Here is a 22,978-nt window from a genome sequence, read left to right on the forward strand (position 1 = left end):
AATATTTTACTCATACCAGAAAATAAAATGTCCTATTAAAAAACATTAGCTGAATAACTAATATCCAAAGTTATATACTTAAAATATTTTAAAACAACTTCAACTGAAATTTATTTGTGAGAAAAGAAAATTAGTGTCATGCAAGTATTTTATTTATAAATTGATTTTTAGAACCAACTTAACCTTGCAAAAAACTGCAAATGACAACATGTTAGGGAAGAGTGTTGCAATTGAAATAAATTTATGTGTTTGAGTGATATCACAAAATTACAAATAAACTTTACTAATTAAGTAGTGGGGTGACATAATTTCAGGCCAGCTCAATTAAGATGGTGGAGAAGTAAAACCAAAGCCAATTATATTCCTGTGAAATAAGCATGTAAATTCTCATCAAGAGGAAACCAAGCCCTGTTTTCCACAGATTTTTGTTGTTGCTTATTGTAGCATCCATAGTCAAAAGGTAAGGTGTGCCTAGATGCTTTAATTGGCAGTGGGTCTACTAATATCCATGACAGTACCATGGCATTCAGTATAGAAGAACTGTTAATTCCCAAAGCATAGCTCCAACTCACAGTGAGTTGAGAAAATATGAGAGTTCATTTTATCTTAATTCTCAAAAAAACAGCTCCTGGTTTGGATGATTCTTCCTATAGTTTTTGTTTCTACTTTCTTGATTTCAGCCCTGAGTTTGATTATATCCTGCCTTCTACTACTCTTGGATGAATTTTCTTCCTTTTGTTCTAGAGCTTTTAGGTGTGCTGTCAAGCTGCTAGTTTATGCTCTCTCTAGTTTATTTTTGGCCGCACTCAGAGCTATGAGTTTTCCTCTTAGGACTGTTTTCATTGTATCCCATAAGTTTGGGTATGTTGTGGCTTCATTTTCATTAAACTCGAAAAAGTCTTTGATTTATTTTTTTATTTCTTCCTTGACCAAGTTATCATTGAGTAGAGTTTTGTTCAGCTTCCATGTGAATGTTGGCTTTCTATTATTTATATTGTTATTGAAGATCAGACTTACTCCGTGGTGATCAGCAAGGATGCGTGGGATAACTTCAGTATTTTTGTATCTGTTGAGGCTTGTTTTGTGACCAATTATATATGGTCAATTTTGGAGAAGGTACCATGAGGTGCTGAGAAGCGGTTATATCCTTTTGTTTTAGGGTAAAATGTTCTGTAGATATCTGTTAAATTCATTGGTTTCATAACTTCTGTTAGTTTCAATGTGTCTCTGTTTAGTTTTTGTTTCCATGATCTGTCCATTGATGAGAGTGGGGTGTTAAAGTCTCCCACTATTATTATGTGAGGTGCAATGTGTGCTTTGAGCTTTGCTAAAGTTTCTTTAATGAATGTGGATGCCCTTGTATTTGGAGCATAGATATGCAGAATTGAGAGTTCATCTTGGAAGATTTACCTTTGATGAGTCTAAAGTGCCCCTTCTTGTCTTTTTTGATAATTTTGGGTTGAAAGTCAATTTTATTCAACACTGGAATGGCTACTCCATCTGGTTTATTCGGACCCTTTGATTGGAAAATTGTCTTCCAGCCTTTTACTCTGGAGGTAGTGTTTTCTTTTTACCTGAGGAGTATTTTCTGTATGCAGCAAAATGTTGGGTCCTGTTTATGTAGCCAGTCTTTTAGTCTATATCTTTTTATTGGGGAATTGAATCCATTGATATTAAGAGATATTAAGGAAAATTAATTGTTACTTCCCTTTATTTTTGTTGTTAGAATTGGGATTCTGTTCTTGCGGCTATCTTCTTTTAGGTTTGTTGAAAAATTACTTTCTTGATTTTTCTAGGGCCTCATTTCCCTCCTTATGTTGGAGTTTTCCCTTTGTTATCCTTTGAAGGGCTGGATTTGTGGAAAGATATTATGTGAATTTGGTTTGTCATGGAATACTTTCGTTTCTCCATCTATGGTGATTGAGAGTTTTGCTGGGTATATTAGCCTGGGCTGGCATTTGTGTTCTCTTAGGGTCTGTATAACATCTGTCCAGGATATACAGGCTTTCATAGTCTCTGGTGAGAAGTCTGGTGTAATATGTTACTTTATATGTTACTTGACCCTTTTCCCTTACTGCTTTTAATATTCTATCTTTATTTGGTGCATTTGTTGATCTGATTATTATGTGTTGGGAAGAATTTCTTTTCTGGTTCAGTCTATTTGGAGTTCTGTACGCTTCTTTTATGTTCATGGGCATTTGTCTTTTTAGGTTAGGGAAGTTTTCTTCTATAATTTTGTTGAAGATATTTACTGGCCCTTTGAGTTGAAAGTCTTCATTCTCATCTATACCTATTATCCTTAGGATTGGTGTTTTCATTGTGTCCTGGATTTCCTGGATGTTTTGAGTTAGAATCTTTTTGCCTTTTCCATTTTCTTTGATTGTTGTGCCGATGTTCTCTATGGAATCTTCTGCAACTGAGATTCTCTCTTCCATCTCTTGTATTCTGTTGCTGATGCTCGCATCTATGGTTCCTGATTTCTTTCCTAGGATTTCTATCTCCAGAGTTTTCTCCCTTTGTGATTTCTTTATTGTTTCTACTTACATTTTAGATCTTGGATGATTTTGTTCAATTCTTTTACCTGTTTGGTAGTGTTTTCCTGTAACTCTTTAAGGGATTTTTGTGTTTCCTCTTTAAAGGCTTCTGTTTACCTGTGTTCCCCTGTATTTCTTTAAGGGAGTTATTTATTTCCTTCTTAATGTCCTCCATCATCATCATGAAAAGTGACTTTAGATCCATAACTTGTTTTTCTGGTGTGATTGTTTATACAGTACTTACTTTGGTGGGAGAGTTGGGTTCTGATGATGCCAAGTAACTTGCTTTCTGATGTTTCTGTTCTTATGCTTGCCTCCTGTCATCTGATTATCTCAAGTGCTTGCTGCCCTCAATATATCTGATTGGAGCCTGTCCTGCCTATAATCCCACTTGATTCAGAACTCCTAAGAGTCCAGCTTTCTCTGTGATCCTGTGATTCTGGGATCCTGTGAACCTGAGATTCTGGGTGTGTCAGAGTTCTTGGCAGTCAAGCTTCCTCTGAGATCCTGAGATTCTGGTGTGACCAAGCTCCTGGGATTCTCGGATCCTAAAATCTTAAGATCCTGGGCATGTTACAGTGCCTGGAACTGATGTCTCTTCTGGGGACTGTGGGGCTGTCTGGCATATTTGAAACCAAAGTATACTAGCACTGATCAGAAGGAAAGGGAGCAACTGGACAGACAGTGCTTCCTTGTCCTTGCTCCTGCTGTCATAGGCCTGTCACAATTGGTTTGGAACAGATTTTGTTTTCCACTCATCAGTGATCCTAAGATCCTGGGCATGCTAGTGTTCCTGTGGCGTGGAGAGTCACAGAAAAATCACTGGGGACCATGGGACCATCTGCCTAGTTTATGCCCAAGGTGGACGGAAGCTGGCACCGACCAGAAGGACTCAAAATAATTTTTAAAAGATCCATCTGATCTTAGTAATAGTGCTTAAAAACTTAGGTTATTTGACACCTGAGATGAAGAGACTGAGATGAATAGACACCTTCTATAAAAGAGACTGAGTTATTGAAAAAAACACATTTGTTGGCAATAGAGAGATGTATTTGTTCATGAAGACGTATTAGTAGGGAAGAGACCCAAAGCAATTAGACACATCAACGTAGTCCATTGATGCATTCTATAAATTCCTTGACTTATTATGATAGTAAAACAAAATGTCTATTCTATTTTTTAGCAGAAAAACCTGGAAAAATACCAAGTAAGTACAATTTGTATTGGCAACAAATTCTTTCTGGTACATGTATGTGGCTGTGGTATATATGTGAGAAACAGCATTTAAAGAATAAAATATATTTCAGTCTGTGGTCAGCAGCTCCATCACTTTGGGCCTGAGGTAAGGTGGAACATCATGGTAGTGAACACAAGCGGTGGAAGAGGCTGCTCTCCTCAGGGGCAGCTAAGATGCAGAGAGACAACCTTAGTAATACAGTTTCCCAGTTCAGTCCTGCATACTAATAACTCATTCGACTATGGACTCATCTACTTGGAGTTAGTAAGGTCCTGAATGAATGAATGTCAGTTGCATAAGTGTTGATAGTATGTAAGTAAAAATTCCATCATAGCTGTCTTCCCAACCTGGGAAGTTTATGAACTGAGGAATACTCCCACACAGAGATTGCTCCTACTGATATTAGTGAAGCCTGCCTCCTGTTCAGATAATATAATAGCTCTGATATCTTGTGTATATGTATGCTATAACCCTGCCTCCCTGTTCAATTGAATATAATAAACATGGTGAGTTTTCTGAGCATTCTAAGTATGTATAAACCTGCTATAAATTTATTAACGTTTTGAGAATTCATTGAAATAATCAAACTTGTTCTCTTCTATGTTTCCAATTTTAAGAAAAACAAATCATTGAAAATTACTATTACTAAAAAACATGTATACTGTTAGCTGAATGTGTAACTTTCAATAGTTATACAACAAAGTTTTATCAAAATAGGCAAAATAATTTTAATATGATGTGTAATTAAATACATACATATATCATTTAAATGTGTAATAAGCATACAAGTTCACATCTTTTAAATTACAACTTTGAAACTGTATGTGTATTTTATACTTATGACACATTTACACACCCACATTTCAGTTCTTCACACCCTGTGTACACAGTGCCTGCTCTATAGACTGTGTGGGCCTAAATGTTTTTAATATTTTACCCAATGGATAAGTAGAGAAGAGAACATAAATGAATAATTAATAAATAAAACTCACCAAGTATGTCATTCAAAAATTCTTTGACTGAAATTAATAAAACCTCATATAGTCACCAGCAATTAAAAATATGTGACTAATGAATTTTTTCACAGATATAAGGACAAAATTTATTGATCCTCAAGAAGAGCCCTAGGAAGCTACTTTCTCTATAGCAGCCCTGTCTCTATAGCCCCTAAAGCCAAGGATCACAAGAACACATGCTGTAGAGTTAGCAGTGCCTTGAGGAATAGATAGGATCTGTAGGACTGGAGTAAATGATCAAAGTGGGAGATTTATAAGACAGAGTGCAGTAACTATCACTTGTACCAAGCAATGACTGCTGTATCTGTCAATCTTGATATTATTTAGTATATTGAGATAAGGGTGGCCATGTTTTAAGTATGACAAGTATACTAATATACTTGTCATTACTTCTCTCTTGCTAAAGGAGATCTAAGGAATAATGATGTTTGAAATAATTACCTACAGTTTTTGTCTGCTGCTTGGATCAGGTTCTCAAACTAAACTAACAGATTAGGTCCCCTTTTTTCTGTTGTGTTTCAGTACTTATAAAAACTGTCCATAGTGCTGAAGATGGAAAGAAACACTATCTAATAAAAAAATACATAGTTTTTTTTTTTCCTTTCCGAAAATCCCTTATCCCCTTCCCTCTCCCCCTACTCTCCAACCCACCCACTCCCATTCCTGGTCCTGGCATTCCCCTATACTGGGGCATAGAGCCTTCACAGGACCAAGGGCCTCTCCTCCCATTGATGACCAACTAGGCAATGTTGTATATCTAAATAAATAAATAAATAAATAAATAAATAAATGTGAAAAGAAAATCAGTTTGCTTTTATTGTATTTCACATTTTCATATCATGGCTTGTGACATGACTGAATTTGTATATATATAAAATAAATAATACTGTAGAATATTTAATTTATTTTGTGAGGCAACTATACATAAAAGCATTGCTTTTATAAAGCAAGATAATCACTATTTTAGAATGCTGTTTCATGTGTAGATCTAATCAACACTGTACATAAGAAACTTTTTTATTAATATGCTGATGACTAATTGATGACTTCCATATTTGTCACATTTCATCAAATTGATGTTAATATGAATGATTGAAATTTTATATTAATTTTAATTGTATGATGTGACTGTGACAATTCAATTGATACAATCAATATTTCTTCTTTTGTTAAAATCCTTCCAACTTTGAGAGTGTTAATAGGATAAGGAAAACTGTATTATATATTTAATCATCATAGGTATTTGTGACTGGAGGAGTTGCCTTAAAATTATTTTTATTTTGTAAACACATAGCTAAGATGAGGAAAGATGACATGATCAAGGTCATGTACAATGTTTGTAAAAGACTAATATAGAACCCAGAGTTTTGTATTTATGACCCTTTACAAGTTCTACAAAAACATTTCTCATAGTTTGAAAAGAAAATATAAAACCTTTTGTAGAGACAATCGTAATGGACATGTTAATTATCAAGATAAATTTTAAGCCAATTGAAAAAAAAACATAGTTTGAGAACAAGCACAAGCTGCACTGTACTGCCTCAGAGTGCTCATTCTGCCATGGCTGAAGACTTCCCAGTGGTCTGCATTCTCACAATCAGGGCTTCAATAATAGCATAGCAAAGATTCTGAGGGGAGGCAACAATGCAGGTTACACACCAGAGTGGTGTATTCCAGGTCTCAAACAGGATTATGGAGTAAACTATGGGTCTGCATTTCATCTCGGAGCTGGGGTGTGTGATCTCTGCCCAGAGAAATGAAAAGTAGGGTACTAGGCTATGTCCCTTCCATTCCACCATCTAGGTGCTTGTAAGTAGCATGCCAAAACCCACTCAGGAGAGACATAACGCAGCCTAAGATAGAGGTACCAGTCTGTGTGTCTCTGGGTGAGGAAAGGTCCAGACTGGGACTAAGGCTGTGGTTCTCTATCTAACTCTGAGGCAACAAGACATGAGGGGCCTTCTGTGGGACACACTTAGGTAGTAAGGCTCCATAAGGAAGGCTAGTCCACCAATGGTGATTCTTGATGTAAAAGATAATCCTTGCTTGTCCAAATTGTTTATTCATGGTGAAAAGTGTGCATACAATTAATTTACGAAGCGTGGAACACAGATTAAATACTTTTGCAGGAAGGAATGTCTGGGAATGGAAATTTATTAGCTAAACCCTTGCGGCAAGATCATTTAGATAACTTGTTAACATGGACAGCTCTGGAATCTGCTATGTGACCAGTTATCATAGTCTTCTTAGTTGGATTTTGTGGTCACCTGCTCCAGGATAGGAATCTGGTAAGGGGCAGATACAAATGCCTACAGTTTTCAATTATGAGAATTGCCACAGTTCCTTAATATGGTTGACCTTACCAGTTTTTTTCTGTCTGGTGACATGGTTCTACTTGACCCACATTAAATCATATGTGTTCTGGGTTTTGTTTTTGTTTAGTATATAAATTTAAGATCTTCATCTTCTACGAGTGTGGTAAAATAAATAGTTTGCTTCCATATTAGAGTAGGATGATTTACCAAGCTGTCAGTGTCAAGTTACCTAGAAATTATCACAAAGTGTTAAGAGTTCCAGGCATAATTAAGTAAGATTTTCGGTAGTATGATAATGCTTTTCCCTGAATGTATATTTTTTATATACATTGGTCTGGAAATTCACCTCTGAAATGGCTGTCTATTAATTATTTTAAAGAATAGAATTAACTATATAACAAATATATAGCATTTGGCATTAAATCATTAATAATTTTATGAGCATCCCTACACTGAAATATTTCAAAATCTCCATCAATCCAGAAGGCGAATTTAATCTATGGTTGAAGCAATAAATAACATTTCAAATAACAGTTTTACTATTAATGATTCGGTGAATAGGTAAGCAGCAACTGAGGTAAGAATTGTTTTTGCTATTCTAGGTTTTCTATTTTTCCAGATGAATTTGAGAATTTCTCTTTCCATGTCTTTGAAGAATTGTGTCATAATTTTGACAGGGATTGTGTTGAGCCTGTAGATTACTTTTGTTAGGATGGCCATTTTTACTGTCAATTCTACCAATCGGTTAGCATGGGAGATCTCTCCATTTTTTGAGGTCATCTTCGATTTCTTTCTTCAGAGACTTGAGTTCTTGCCACACTTGTTTGGACAAAGTTACCCCAATTTTATATTATTTGTGACTATTGTGAAGGGTGTTGTTTCCATAATTTCTTTCTCAGACCATATATGAAACTATATATATATATGATTGTCACAAAGGAATTAATACCTATTACATATGACTTAATATGATTACAAATTAATATTAAGAAATTCAGAATTAAAGATTTCAACATTAATTGCCAAAGAGCATGTATAAGCAAACATTAAGTGTTAGAAAATATTAAACTTCATTAGATATCAATAAAATATAGATTAGTTCACTATTACATAGCATTTCATATGTAATTTTTAAATTATAACTTAATTACATAGTTTACAATTACATATTTATAATTACAATTTAATTACAAATTTTTGAAAAATTTAAAGACTTAAATATAAACAAAAACAGGATTTTTAGCAACCAGAACTTTTATAATTGCTGTTGGGAATGCAAAATGGTCTGATATCATAATTTTTTTGTTTGTTTGTTTGTTTTTTGTTTGTTTGTTTTTTGTTTTGTTTTATAATATCGGGTTTACATTAAAACTCCACTATTACCTCTATGGAGGATGAAAGGAATGGAAACTTATGTTCTCTCAAAAGGCTATGCATGAATATTTATAGAACTAACCTAGTAACTGGCCAAACTGGAACCACACACCTTCAACAGAATAGATACATCACCTTAGGTACAGCTACATGATAGAATAATACAAAGGATTTGTGTTGGGAGGCTTCTGGCCTGGAGCATGTTGAAACAGAACACAGAATAGGACTCTGGTCTGGCTATAACTTCTAAAAAGTCCTAAAAACTTTCTTGCTAATTCTGAGGGTTAAACGTTGCTGGCTTAGGCCATTAACACCTATAGCCTACTGGGGGGAGAGTGATTAAGAACTGTAGCCTTATAGGTGGAACAACATTATGAACTAACCAGTACCCCGGAGCTCTTGACTCTAGCTGCATATGTATCAAAAGATGGCCTAGTCGGCCATCACTGGAAAGAGAGGCCCATTGGACACACAAACTTTATATGCCCCAGTACAGGGGAACGCCAGGGCCAAAAAGGGGGAGTGGGTGGGTAGGGGAGTGGGGGTGGGTGGGTATGGGGGAACTTTTGGTATAGCATTGGAAATGTAAATGAGCTAAATACCTAATAAAAAATGGAAAAAAAAAAAAAAAAGAACTGTAGCCTTTGTTCTATCTCAGCAGTAACCGCGCTGCTTTAACTTTCCGGCTGCTAGTATAAGTTGCAGGAAGAAAAAGGGAAACTTTGAAGTGAATTTATTTCTTAGTTGTAAAAAAAAAAAAGCATTTATTTCTTAGTTGTAAAAGCGCTCTAGAAAAAGGGGGAAAATGGAAAGATCCTAAAAGAGGTAAGGGAAAAATTAGCCCTCCTCTCTTTGCAGTTTGGCATTTAGCACCTCATCCTAAAACAGAAGGAGATTAAGGATTAATTGCTAGAGCCTTTTCCCTTTGGTCCAGATGCCTCTTGCTTGTCAGGCTAGGGGGAAGTTTGGGGCAATAAACTTCTATTGAACAAGAAGAGAATAATGCTTACAGAAGGGAAAACCTTTACATAAGCAAATAGGCATAAACTCACATAAATTCTTATACAGATTCACACATGCACATTTATACATTTCCATTCAACCAATTGGTCACAGCTTGCATACATTCTCACAATTGCATACTTACACACACACACACACCACACACACACACACCCATACTTACATAAGCATTTAAAGCAAAAGACCAAGCACCAGTGAAGAAAGAACTCACTATTAATGAGCTCCAATCTTTTTTGAATAGAGAAAGAAAAAGCTTTTACCTGTTTAATGCTAAATGCATTAAACTCAAGTTTGTAAGAAGGAAAGCTTTGTTCTTTTTAGTGAAACTAAGCCTGCCTTGTTATTAAGAAAAGACCTGTCCTATCCCATGGTAAGGAGATGTCTGCCTGTTCCTTCTGCTCTCTGCAGTTTCTTCTTCTTCTTCTTCTTCTTCTTCTTCTTCTTCTTCTTCTTCTTCTTCTTCTTCTTCTTCTTCTTCTTCTTCTCCTTCTCCTTCTCCTTCTCCTTCTCCTTCTCCTTCTCCTTCTCCTTCTCCTTCTCCTTCTCCTTCTCCTTCTCCTTCTCCTTCTCCTTCTCCTTCTCCTTCTCCTTCTCCTTCTTCTCCTCCTCCTCCTCCTCCTCCTCCTCCTCCTCCTCCTCCTCCTCCTCCTCCTCCTCCTTCCCCGTCCCCTTCCCCTTCCCCTTCCCCTTCCCCTTCTCCTTCTCCTTTCTTCTTCTTCTTCTTCTTCTTCTTCTTCTTCTTCTTCTTCTTCTTCTTCTTCTTCTTCTTCTTCTTCTTCTTCTTCTTCTTCTTCTTCCCCTCTGCATTTTGCATATAGCCCTCTTGGTTTTTTATGTTATTTATAGTTTCTAAGTTATTCCACTCTGTATTCTCCTTCCAGTTTTGCTCCTCTCCCTTCCTGCTCTGATCTCACGGTAATGCTCTTACCTCCAATACTGTGCCTTTACCTCTAAGTTCTTGAGAACAGTTCTGTCTCAAAAGTTCTCTTGTGTCCTCATTAGAAAAAAAATCTTCAGTTCTGTTTTGTTTTTGTTTTTGTTTTTGTTTTTTGTTTTGAGACAGGATTTCTGCCTCCCAACTGCTGGGATTAAAGGCGTGTGCCACCATGCCCAGATTTCAGTTCTGTTTTTAAAACTTCTGTTCAGATCTGTCTAAAAACTGTTCTGTCTAAAAAGCTCTCCTCAGCTCAGTTCTGACTCTTCTGTTTGTCCTCACCAATTATACGTCTTTCAGAATACATGACCACACGGGAAAAGGTTCATCACAAGTTTACATAAATTCAAATCATAAATCAGATAAGAAGTTTACAGCATAGAATGTTTTGCATCCATATCCATTAGGAGTAACAGTCATTACCTGTCACAGGTCCACAGGTGCATTGAGAGTTGAAAACCATAACTAAGTTATTAGTTAAGTTTTGTATAGGTAAACACAGTCAATATTTTTATCTTCTGTCCTAGCACCTAATAAATCGTTAGTTCCTTTTAATAACCTTTGGTTAATGATTTTATAACCTTTTGGAATGTGTTCTAAGTAGTAAACAGTCTGGTTACTATCTAGAATTAATTAACTTGTGACACAATTGGAGACTGGCAGAGTTGCAGTTTTGACTATCAGAAAAGGACCTAATAGCAGTACCATTATATAAAAAGAAAGAAAAAGAAAGCTTAATAAATACTGATACGATTTTAGAAATTCTTACAGGATCAGCATTAAGAATTAAAATGTCATTTATTGGTCTACACATCATCACTACAAGAGAGTACATCTTCATATTTCTGCAGAGATCTGCTCAAAATGGGGTGGGCTAATACCTAGTGATTGTTATATATGTAATAATAACAGTAAAATAATATTAATAGCAGGAATCTTATCTAAAATGATTTTCCCATGGGGCATGCCTACCAGAGCTTTGTTGTAGATTTTAATCTAAGGTGAAGTCATCCCAGGAAGATCACCTGCTAGCTTGTCCTTTGATGGTTCCTGACAGATTTGTGCTAAAATCCAAGCATATTTACTGTAGGATCGTTGAAAAGTAAACTAAGATCCCACTGGAAAATTACATTTAAAAATGACAGTGTCCTCTCATTTTTCTTGCTGGTCTTTGTTTCAATTGTCCTGTCTTCCACATGTTTATTACAAGCTCAGAATTTTCTTACCATTGGTGAGGTTCATTGTGTAAATGAACTACAGCTGTCTAGTTCCCAGAAGTTAAAGGTGCCCTGCTTGCTTCTGTAGTTTTAGCTCTGAAGGCAGCCGTTTTGCCTTTTTGAACTGGAGAAAGATTCCTGCCCAATGTCAATGAATGGTCTCATGGCAGACAGTGTGATACACTCAGGAAGATGTCTGTCCACCTTTTGGAAATTGCTGTTCTCCAGTCTCTCGTTCCTGATTGTTTGCCTCAACTCTTCCTTCATGCATTTGATTCACTTTGTTTTAATCATTGTTTCCACTCACAGATATTTGTGGGTTCCTTTAATTTTGTTAAATGTATGTGTTTTGGTATTTATCTATTTTATTACATTGAGAGGCATGGAGAATATTTAAATTTTATTGCTGTTATATTTTCAGAATCCTCTAAATGTATTTTCATTGCCCTATTCCATGATCACAAAGCATCTCAGACTCTGTACCCTACGTGGTGAGTTTTAACTGACAATGGACAATCCTGTACAACACAGGGGCCCATGTCTCACCTGCTGAAGTCTTCTGCCCCACTCCAGTATAAGATAAAATTATATTTATCATCTTTGAGTTCAGAACCTCAATAATATGGAGTCTTCTCTTTTGTGCTGTTTGTTTGGTGAATAATCTCTCAGGTGTGCAATGGAGCATATCATCCAAACTACTAATGCCTGAAAATTCATTCTTATTTTTCTCTAAGCCTGATATTAACTGAACATTATCACACACTTGTAATTAAAAAGAGAAGTATTATCAATCAGAGATTTGGACTATTTTAATAGCTAAATGTATAACTAAAAATTTAGAGAATCCTATTATAAAATCTTAAATTTTAATTACTTGGAGGCTGATTTTTGTGGGATGGAATGTTGAAAATAGTAGTATCAATATTTTGATGTAATGAAATTAATATCAAATTTCTACAAATTGTTTAATGGGTCAGGGCTCTTGCTACTGAGGGGTCACAACTTCAGAAATCTTCAAATAAAGCACCATAAATTTGGAAAACTTATTTAATATGTCTAGGTTTCTGTTAAGTTTATGCATTGTAGTGATATCTAGTTTAAAATTTGGGAACATTAAATAACATAAAATAGCATGTGTATGTAAATATATAGTTTGATATATAATGAAGATTATTAATCATTTAGTTCCAGTGGGTTTGAAGGTAATAATAAGGACTATGACACTGACCATTCATGTAGATCTGCTACTTTCCATGCTAGGGGCAGATTCCACTTTGGTATTAATGCGAGTAAAATTATAAAGTAAATTACTAGGGAGAATATTTTTTTCTGTCTTTTAGGTTTGGTTTGAAACCATCTTAACCCTTGGAGCAAATGTAATTAAATTCATTTTGCTCTACAAGTTATCCATGGAATATCCACCTTTGACTGAAGTCTTTGGTGTACCAGCTACACTAATATCATTCTGAACACTCTCCTCTTTGCTGATCCTGAGAAACTCAATGTAGAGATTCATTTGGTGAAATGTTTGCCACTGTTCCTTATTAGTCTCTGGGTCACAGCAACTGGAACTCATTCATTTATGGGTGATGTTAAGTTATTCTGACAGTCTCCTTAAGACAGTCATCTTATTCTCAGTGACTGTAAGGATACTCTGAAAGAACTATATAAGCTTATTTATCATTTTTGTCTTCACTATGTGATGTGTGCACAATTCCCAATATGAGTGCCTCTGCATACTTTGTTATTTATTCCCTGGAGTCATTTTCAAGAAGGCTGTGTCTATTTTAGTCTGGCAGTTAATTTTCTTTAAATCTCATGATCATTTTGAATAATTGAATGTATAAGAGGAGCCTCTCCCACTTAAGGGCTAAGATAAACTAGCTGCTAACTCTAGTTCTGGACCATGGTGGATGCATTGACTTTCTTGGGAAAATAAAAATTCATAGAATATATTATTGTATTAACTTGTTCTAAGCAATTCAGAAAGTCAGTTGAAGACTAATTTGAAGCATTGAATATCTCTAGAAATAGAAAGTGCTGCATTGAATCTAACGAAACAACAGGAGTGGAGAATAAAAACAAAACTAAACAAAACTAAACAAAAAACTCCAGGCTAAATTTCCTTTGTGTTTGTGCCTAAGGTTCCCAGATGCTTAATAATGAGTATCTCGTGGGACTGCAGCAATTCAAACATTGCTAGCAGAGAAAAGATACAGAGACTTTGTGGAGGCAATGCATATATTATTTAGCTAGATTTTATTTATTTATTGTGTTTGCTAAGAATAATCAGAGCTGTTATGAACATCGCAGGGGAAATTTGTATATTTAAAAATGTGTGATGGTTAATATTGATTGCTAACTTGACTAGATTAGAATGTGTCTCAAGATTAGGGAACCATGTGTCTCAATGTCTCTGTGAATTTAGTTAGAGAGGATCAGCTAGACAAGGAAGATATGTTCAAAATATCAACAGAATCATGTGATAGGCTTGATGCACACATGAAGTAAAGAATAGAAATGAGAGACACAGCACAGATATCGTTGTTTTTTCCTGGCACTTGTCTCATAAAGTGACCATCCTTGGTCATATGCCCATATTACTCTGATGTCCAATCTTACTCAAGCCCGATACAATAAGGCTAACTGATAATGCTTTGAAATTTCATATTTTAAAGTTGTCCTCTGTATACTTTGGTGCCCCCTACAGAAATCTGACTTAAAGTAGGGAAGACAAAATTAACCATCCATACCATCACTATGATCTCCTTATTATCCATCATCTCTTTCAGTTTCACTGTCTTTTTCTATTAAATTTATTTGTTACTTTACACCCTAAAGCAGCCCCTTCTAGTACCCCCTCACACAGAGCCTTCCCATATTCTACTCTCCTTCTCCTTTGAGAAGAGAAAGGCCCCCTCTAGATATCACCCCCACTACTCCCCCCACTCCCTAGCAGGACTATCCCTTCCTCACCCACTGAGGCCAGATAAGGCTGTCCATTTAGGGGAATGGGATCCATAGAGAGGCAGGCAACGGATTCAGGGAGAGCCTCTGCTCCTGTTGCTGGGGAACTTGCATGAAGACCAAGCTGCTCATCTGCTATATATGTGCACGGAGCCTATGTGTAGCCCACACTTGCTCTTTGGTTGTTAATTCAGTCTCTGGGAGCCCACAAGGTCCAGGTTAGTTGACTCTGTTGTTCTTCCTGTGGAGTCCTTGTGGGTCCCTCAATCCTTCCCCCAACTATTCCCTAAGACTCCCAGATCTCCCGATAACGTTTGGCCATGGTTCTGTGCACCTTTTCCATTGGCTGCAGGTGGAGCCTTTCAGAGGATAGTTATGGTAGGTTCCTGTCTGCAAGCATAAGAGGGTACCTTTAATAGTGTCAGGGATTGGTTCTTGCCCGTGGGATGGGTCTCAATTTAGGGCGGCCATTGGTTGGCCATTCCCTCAGTCTCTTTGTGTCCTGTGTATCTTGTAAGCAGGACTCATATATGTACACCTATTCTTTTGTATCATTCTTAGCGCCTTGCTAGCTTCCAGGACCTTCCATATAACCATTCTTCTACAAGCATTTTCTCAACAATTCCTTACCATCCCACCAGCTCTAACTCCCTGCTTCTTGATCTCCTTACTCTACATTTTTTTTTTAATATATGGCTTAAATTTCATCATGGAACTCGGAGTTGCAATGCTCCGTGACCATGCCTAGCGGTTCTGAAACATTTTTTGCTGTGGATTCACTGCCTTTCTAGAACGGTTCTCCCTTTTTGACATCTACGGTATCAGACATAATTTACAAGCCAAATCTATTTGTTTAGTATTGGGATTCTGCTAGTTTCCCTTGGAGCTGTGGTTCTCAACCTGTGCATCACGACCCCTTTGGAGAGTTGAACAACCCTTTAACAGGGGTTACCTCTCTTCCCTAGAAAACAGGCCAGTGGCACTTCAAGTCTCTGTGAGGCTCGGGGTTCCCTCTAGCACTGAGGCCAAAGAAGCTATATGGTCATGACAATGAATGAAAATCTGCAAGTGATGAGGGTGAGGAGGTGGGGTGGGGGAAAGAGACCTGGGATAAGACAGGTGAGCAAGAATCAATGGGGGTGACCTTAGCTGTGACTCCCTATCCTAGGGATATGAAACCTGAAGAGGCCATATTCTGTAGCCAGGCAAGAACCCCAGTGGAGCATTAGAAGCACCAATCCACCCGCAAAACTTTCAACCCAAAATTTATCCTATCTATAAGAAATGCAGGCATGGGGGATGGAGCAGAATATTAGAAACATTTAATATCATGCTTCCTGTCTCTCATGCCTCTGGTTTTAGAGAAGCTTAATGCTGCCCCCTCTACATCCATTACCCAAGTCAGAATGCTTGACTGCGTTTAGGAACTGCATTTAGGGACACAAAGTTGTATGCCTGGAGAGCTTGAGCGTATGCGCGCCTCTGGAGGAGGTATGTGACTCTTCGCAGGAGACCTAGTGTCCTCATGGTTCCCTGTGCTGCCTGCAAGCTCCACTTTGGGGGAAAAGCACCTGCTTATCCCCACAGCGAGGCATGGGAGCCGGGATAACTTGGCGCTAACTGGAACAAAGGAAACACCTAAAGACTAGTTTGTAAGAAAAACCGATGGAGGAACTAGAGAAAGCACCCAAGGAACTAAAGGGAACTGCAACCCTATAGGTGGAACAACAATATGAACTAAGCAGTACCCCGGAGCTCTTGTCTCTAGCTGCATATGTATCAAAAGATGGCCTAGTCGGCCATCACTGCAAAGAGAGGCCCATTGGACTTGCAAATTTTATATGCCCCAGTACAGGGGAATGCCAGGGCCAAAAAGGGGGAGTGGGTGGGTAGGGGAGTGGGGGGGAGGGTATGGGGGACTTTTGGTATAGCATTGGAAATGTAAATGAGCTAAATACCTAATAAAAAATGAAAAAAAAAAAGAAAAAGAAAAAGAAAAACCGAAGCCATGTTTCAAAGCCCTGTGTTACAAGTATTTCATCATTTTGCAAGACATAGGTCTGAAGTAGCCAGCAGTTTGGTTCGTTAATGATCGTGTTCACTTATTTGGCTGAGTAAGTCAGGACCCTGGCATGAGACAGGAGGAAGGAAAAAACCCAGTCACGATATTTTCTCTAGCAACAAATGAGATGTGGTGATCAGGGGACAGTACAGTATACCAAATGTGTGACATCATTTAAAATCACAGCATGGGACAGAATATCAGTGCTTTGATCAGGTCTCAGACATGTGGCATATCAGTATGTGAAAAACGGGGGCTCCTGTATTTGAGGAAATATATTAGGGAAAGTGGACTATAGTAAATAAATGGAAAACAACAATGGGAGGCGGCAAGCAACAACAATTATGGCTGATAACATTATTTTTCTGAATGACCAGAGAAAATAAAAGGCTTAGATCGGATGATTCTTCTGTGATCACTGTTTGGTGCAGTCTCCTTTGCAAATCATGTATTATAGTTTAAAGATAAAAATTAAATTTTGTATATATAAAAAGAGGAAGCTGCATTTAGGATTAGAGAGACCTCTAACTGCCCCGCCCCCCAAAAACCTTTAAGTATTTTCCGTTAGAAAAAACAAAAAACACTAAGACTCTGATTTATTTTTTATTTTTCTCTAGAAGATTCCAAAGAAGCACCAGCTTCAAAGAAAGATAAAGGTGAGTTTGTTACCTGTTAGTTATTATAGACTTTCTCTTAAGGATGCAATATTTTGCATTTTGTGGTTTGTTTGTTTTAGTCTAATGATTTGATCTCTTGGTATAGTTATTGACATTTCTAAGTAACATGTGATAGAAATATTTTGACACTTTCATAATTGTTAAACTATACATATCTTTGTATATAAGGAAATTACTAGGATGACATTATTTAACAATAATTATTAGATACATTTATTGGCAAATATTCAGAAACATTATTTTAACATTATCATGTATAAGGATAACTTGAACAAGTAGAGCAAATCTCTTATTTTATCAGGAACTCCTTTCAAAAAAGTTAACTATAGTAAAAGCCCTCTCATAAAGGGAGAAACCAGAGAATTAAAAAACACAGAATAGGACCTGGACACATATACATATGCACATATGCACATATACATACATACATACATACACATACTTGCAACATATACACACAAACACACATACATATACACATATACATAAACCATACACACATATTACACAGACATACATATAAATAAACAATGTATACATACATACACAATTCACAAACACATACACACTGACCCACACTAATGCTTCTATTTGAAGATCACATTTCTTTTGTATCAGAAAAAAAATCTAATACTGAGCTATCTTTCCCCTTTTCTACTTATCAGTTAAAATATGGTATGCAAACTCTTAGTAAATAAAACAGTACTAAAAGTTTGCAGTGAAAATAAAAGATGGCTCAAGTATATTTTGTTAGTGTTATCTCTGATTTAAAATTACTTCCACAGGAGTCCATATGTGCCTGCAAGTCAGAATGTATAAAAGACCAATTGACTTTAATAATATAACTTATTTATAGTAATATTGTTACATAAATAGTGTCTCTGATTTTTCACTTTAGATTAAATGTCTTTTTTTCTCTAGTTTCCTTGAGATATATTTATTAAATGCAAACCTTTATATTAAGAACTTTATAATTAGTTGTCTTAGAGAATCTCGTGTGTGTGTGTGTGTGTGTGTGTGTTATGGCTTTAGGTTTGCTTTTGTGTGCACATGTGTAGGTTCTTGCAGGTGTGTGCACAAGCTTGTTGAACCTCCATGTCTATATCAGTGTTTTCCTGCATAGCTCTCCACCGTGATTTTTTTGAGCAGGTGATCATTGATTTGGGAAGACTGGCTGTCAGCCAGCCCCAGGAATCTCCCTGCTTCCTCATTTATAGGGTTAGGATTATAGTTGGGCACCATGTCATGCTACCTTAATTCTTGCCAGCTAGACACAAGCCTTCGTACTTATACACACTTAAATAACTGAACAATCTTACCATTTGCTGTCTTAGAAAAGTTTAAGCACATGATAACATGTACTCCTAAGTGAACCCGCTGAATATTGCATGACAGACAAATTCTTCATGATTTTGAAAAACTCCATAACTTTTCTCTGGTGAGTTATTAACCAACTTAATTTCCACCCAAGAAAGTAAAAAGGCTTCTTTTTTTTCTAAGTACTTGCTTATTCAGCATTGTTTATATAATGTTCATTCTGACATGTTTTCTTATACTGACTCTTCATTTTTGTTCTTTTTAGAAGATATTGTTTGGTGCAGTCTCCTTAGCAAAATCATGTATAATCTATAGTTTAAATATAAAAATTAAATTTTTATATAAAAAAGAGGAAACTTTATTTAGGATTAGAGAGACCTCTAACTGCTTCCCCCCCCAAAAAAAAACCTTTAAGTAAAGTAAAAAATATTCTTTTAGAAAAAAACAAAAAGAACTTAGACTGTGATTTATTTTTTATTTTTCTCTAGAAGATTCCAAAGAAGCACCAACTTCAAAGAAAGATAAAGGTGAGTTTGTTAAATGTTGGTTATTACACACTTTCTCTTAAAAATTAAATATTTTGTATTATGTGGTTTGTTTGTTTTAGTCTAATGTTTTTGATCTCTTGGTATAGTTATTGACATTTCTAAGTAACATTTATGTGATAGAAATACTTTGACACTTTCATAATTGCTAAACTATACATATCTTTGTATATAAGGAAATTACTAGGATGGCATTATTTAAAAGTAGTTATTAGATACATTTATTGGCAAATATTCAGAAACATTATTTTAACATTATCATGTATGAGGATAACTTGAACAAGAAGTGAAAATCTCTTATTTTATCAGGAACTGCTTTCAAAAAAGTTAACTATAGTAAAAGCCCTCTCATAAAGGGAGAAACCAGAGAATTAAAAAAGGCAGAATAGGACCTGGACACACACATATATATATATACACATATAACCATACATATGCATACATACATACACATACATAAATACATAATACATATACATATTAACAACATATACACACCACACACAGAATAGATATACACATATACATAAGCCATACATACATATCACACACACATACATATAAATACACAGTGTACACATACACCATTCACAAACACACACACACACATGGACACACACCACCCACACTAATACTTCTATTTGAAGATCACATTTCTTTGTATCAGAAAAAATTCTCGTACTGAGCTATCTTTCCCCTTTTCAACTTATCAGTTAAAATATGGTATGCAAACTCTTAGTAAATAAAACAGTACTAAAAGTTTGCAGTGAAAATAAAAGATGGCTCAAGTATATTTTGTTAGTGTTATCTCTGATTTAAAATTACTTCCACAGGAGTCCATATGTGCCTGCAAGTCAGAATGTATAAAAGACCAATTGACTTTAATAATATAACTTATTTATAGTAATATTGTTACATAAATAGTGTCTCTGATTTTTCACTTTAGATTAAATGTCTTTTTTTCCTCTAGTTTCCTTGAGATATATTTATTAAATGCAAACCTTTATATTAAGAACTTTATAATTAGTTGTCTTAGAGAATCGTGTGTGGTGTGTGTGTGTGTGTGTGTGTGTGTGTGTGTGTGTGTGTTATGGCTTTAGGTTTGCTTTTGTGTGCACATGTGTAGGTTCTTGCAGGTGTGTGCACAAGCTTGTTGAACCTCCATGTCTATATCAGTGTTTTCCTGCATAGCTCTCCACCGTGATTTTTTGAGCAGGTGTTCATTGATTTGGGAAGACTAGCTGTCAGCCAGCTCCAGGAATCTCCCTGCTTCCTCATTTATAGTGTTAGGATTATAGTTGTGAACCATGTCATGCTACCTTAATTCTTGCCAGCTAGACACAAGCCTTCGTACTTACACACACTTAAATAACTGAACAATCTTACCATTTGCTGTCTTAGAAAAGTTTAAGCACATGATAACATGTACTCCTAAGTGAACCCGCTGAATATTGCATGACAGACAAATTCTTCATGATTTTGAAAAACTCCATAACTTTTCTCTGGTGAGTTATTAACCAATTTAATTTCCATCCAAAAAAGTAAAAAGGCTTCCTTTTCTCTAAGTACTTGCTTATTCAGCATTGTTTATATAATATTCATTCTGACATGTTTTCTTTTCTTTTTTTTTTCTGACATGTTTTCTTCTACTGACTCTTCATTTTTGTTCTTTTTAGAAGACTCCAAAGATGTCCCACATTCAAAGAAAGATAAAGGTGTGTTCCTTACATTTTGCTCATTTATACACTTTCTCTCAATAACTCTGTGTTCTGCCTTTTGTTATGTATTTTAGTCTAATATTCTTGATCTTTCTATAATTGTAGGCATTTTTGAGCACTTTATATATGGTACATTTCCTTTTTAGTAATTCTACGTTATTTACAAATCATTATTCTCCTTGAATATTGAAGAAAAGCTAGGTTAGCATTAGTTACCAATATTTATCAGGTATATTTATTACCTATATTTTTAGTTAATTTTTTATTAGATATTTTCTTTATTTACATTTCAAATGTTATTGTCTTTCCTCGTTTACCCTCCAAAATTTTCCTATCCCCTCCCCCTACTACCCAACCCACACCCACTTTCATTCCTGGTACTGGCATTCCCCTATATGGGACATAGAGCGTTCACAGGCCAAGGGTCTCTCCTCCCATTGATGACAGACTAGGTCATCCTCTGTTACATATACAGCTAGCGCCACAAGTGCCACCATGTGTTTTCTTTGATTGGTTGTATAGTTCCAAGGAGCTCTAGGAGTACTGGTTAGTTCATATTGATGTTCCTCCTATGGGGCTTCAGACCCCTTCATCTTTCTGGGTACTTTCTCTAGCTCCTTCATTGTAGACCTTGTGCTCCATCCAATGGATGACTCTGAGCATCCACTTCTACATTTGCCAAGCACTGGCAGAGACTCACAGGAGACAGCTATATCAATCTCCTGTCAGCAAGCTCTTGTTGGCATCTGCCTAGAATCTGGGTTTGGTGGTTGTTTATGGGATGTATCCCCAAGTGGGGCAGTTGCTGGATGGTTGTTCCTTCAGGCTATGCTCTGAACTGTCTCTGTAACTCATTCAATGGGTATTTTGTTCCCCCTTCTAAAAAGAATTCTGAGCTTCGAGGCTAGTATCCACTTACCTTTGACTGCATATCATGTGTGTTCTTTTGTGATTGGATTACCTCACTCAAGATGATAATCCAGATCCATTCATTTGTCTAAAATTTTCATACATTCATTGTTTTTAACAGCTGCGTAGTACTCCATTGTGTAAATGTACCATATTTTCTGTATCCATTCCTCTGTTGAGAGACATCTGGGTTCTTTCCAGCTTCTGGCTATTTATTGGTCGTGCAAACTTTATCTGTCTCAGTACAGGGGAACACCAGGGCCAAGAAGTGGGAGTGGGTGGGTGGGAAAGTGGGTGGGGGGGCGGGTGGGGGACTTTTGGGATAGCATTGGAAATGTAAGTGAAATAAATACCAAATTTTTAAAAAATTAAAAAAAAAAACCTTACCAAAAAAATAAGGCTGCTATGAACATAGCGGAGCTTGTGTCCTTTTGCAAAGCTTCTGTAAGGCTAAGGACACGGTCAATAAGACCAAAAGGCTACCAACAAATTGGAAAAAGGTATTTACCAATCCTAAATCTGATAGGGGGCTAGTATCCAATATATATAAAGAACTCAAGAAGTTGGACTCCAGAAAACTAAACAACCCTATTAAAAATGGGGTACAGAGCTAAATAAAGAATTCTCAACTGAGGAATACCAAATGGCTGAGAAGCACCTTAAATAATGTTCAGTATTCTTAATCATCAGGGAAATGCAAATCAAAACAACACTGAGATATCCACCTCACACCAGTCAGAATGGCTAAGATCAAAAACTCAGGTGACAGCAGATGCTGATGAGGATGTGGAGAAAGAGAAACACTCCTCAATTGCTGGTGGGATTTAAAGGTGGTACAACAACTCTGGAAATCAGTTTGGTGGTTCCTCAGAAAATTGGATATAGTACTACTGGAAGACCCAGCAATACCATTCCTGGTCATATACCCAGAACATGCTCCAACATGCAATAAGGACACATGATCCACTATGTTCATAGCAGCCTTATTTATAATAGCCAGAAGCTGGAAAGAACTCAGATTTTTAAAAAATATATAATATTAAGGATAACAAATTATCACTTCATTGAGTGCAAAACTATTATTTCATCAATAATTATTCCTATTAAGAAAGTCACCTGTGGTAAAAGCCATC

At 36.3% G+C, this 22,978-nt stretch overlaps 1 protein-coding gene and 1 pseudogene across 1 annotated transcript in view; both read left to right on the top strand.

The window, feature by feature from the left end:
• Positions 1-22,978, top strand: part of Trdn (triadin) — a 393,227-nt gene that overhangs the window by 363,779 nt on the left and 6,470 nt on the right. Inside the window, exons 33-36 of the mRNA NM_029726.2 lie at positions 3,718-3,741; positions 17,297-17,335; positions 19,162-19,200; positions 20,895-20,933. Of these exons, the coding sequence (NP_084002.2) occupies positions 3,718-3,741; positions 17,297-17,335; positions 19,162-19,200; positions 20,895-20,933 (141 nt within the window). The remainder of the gene's footprint in view (positions 1-3,717; positions 3,742-17,296; positions 17,336-19,161; positions 19,201-20,894; positions 20,934-22,978) is intronic.
• Positions 16,626-17,074, top strand: Gm20304 (annotated as a pseudogene).

The sequence above is a fragment of the Mus musculus genome, chromosome 10 (assembly GCF_000001635.26).
Source record: "Mus musculus strain C57BL/6J chromosome 10, GRCm38.p6 C57BL/6J".
Lineage (NCBI taxonomy): Eukaryota > Metazoa > Chordata > Mammalia > Rodentia > Muridae > Mus > Mus musculus.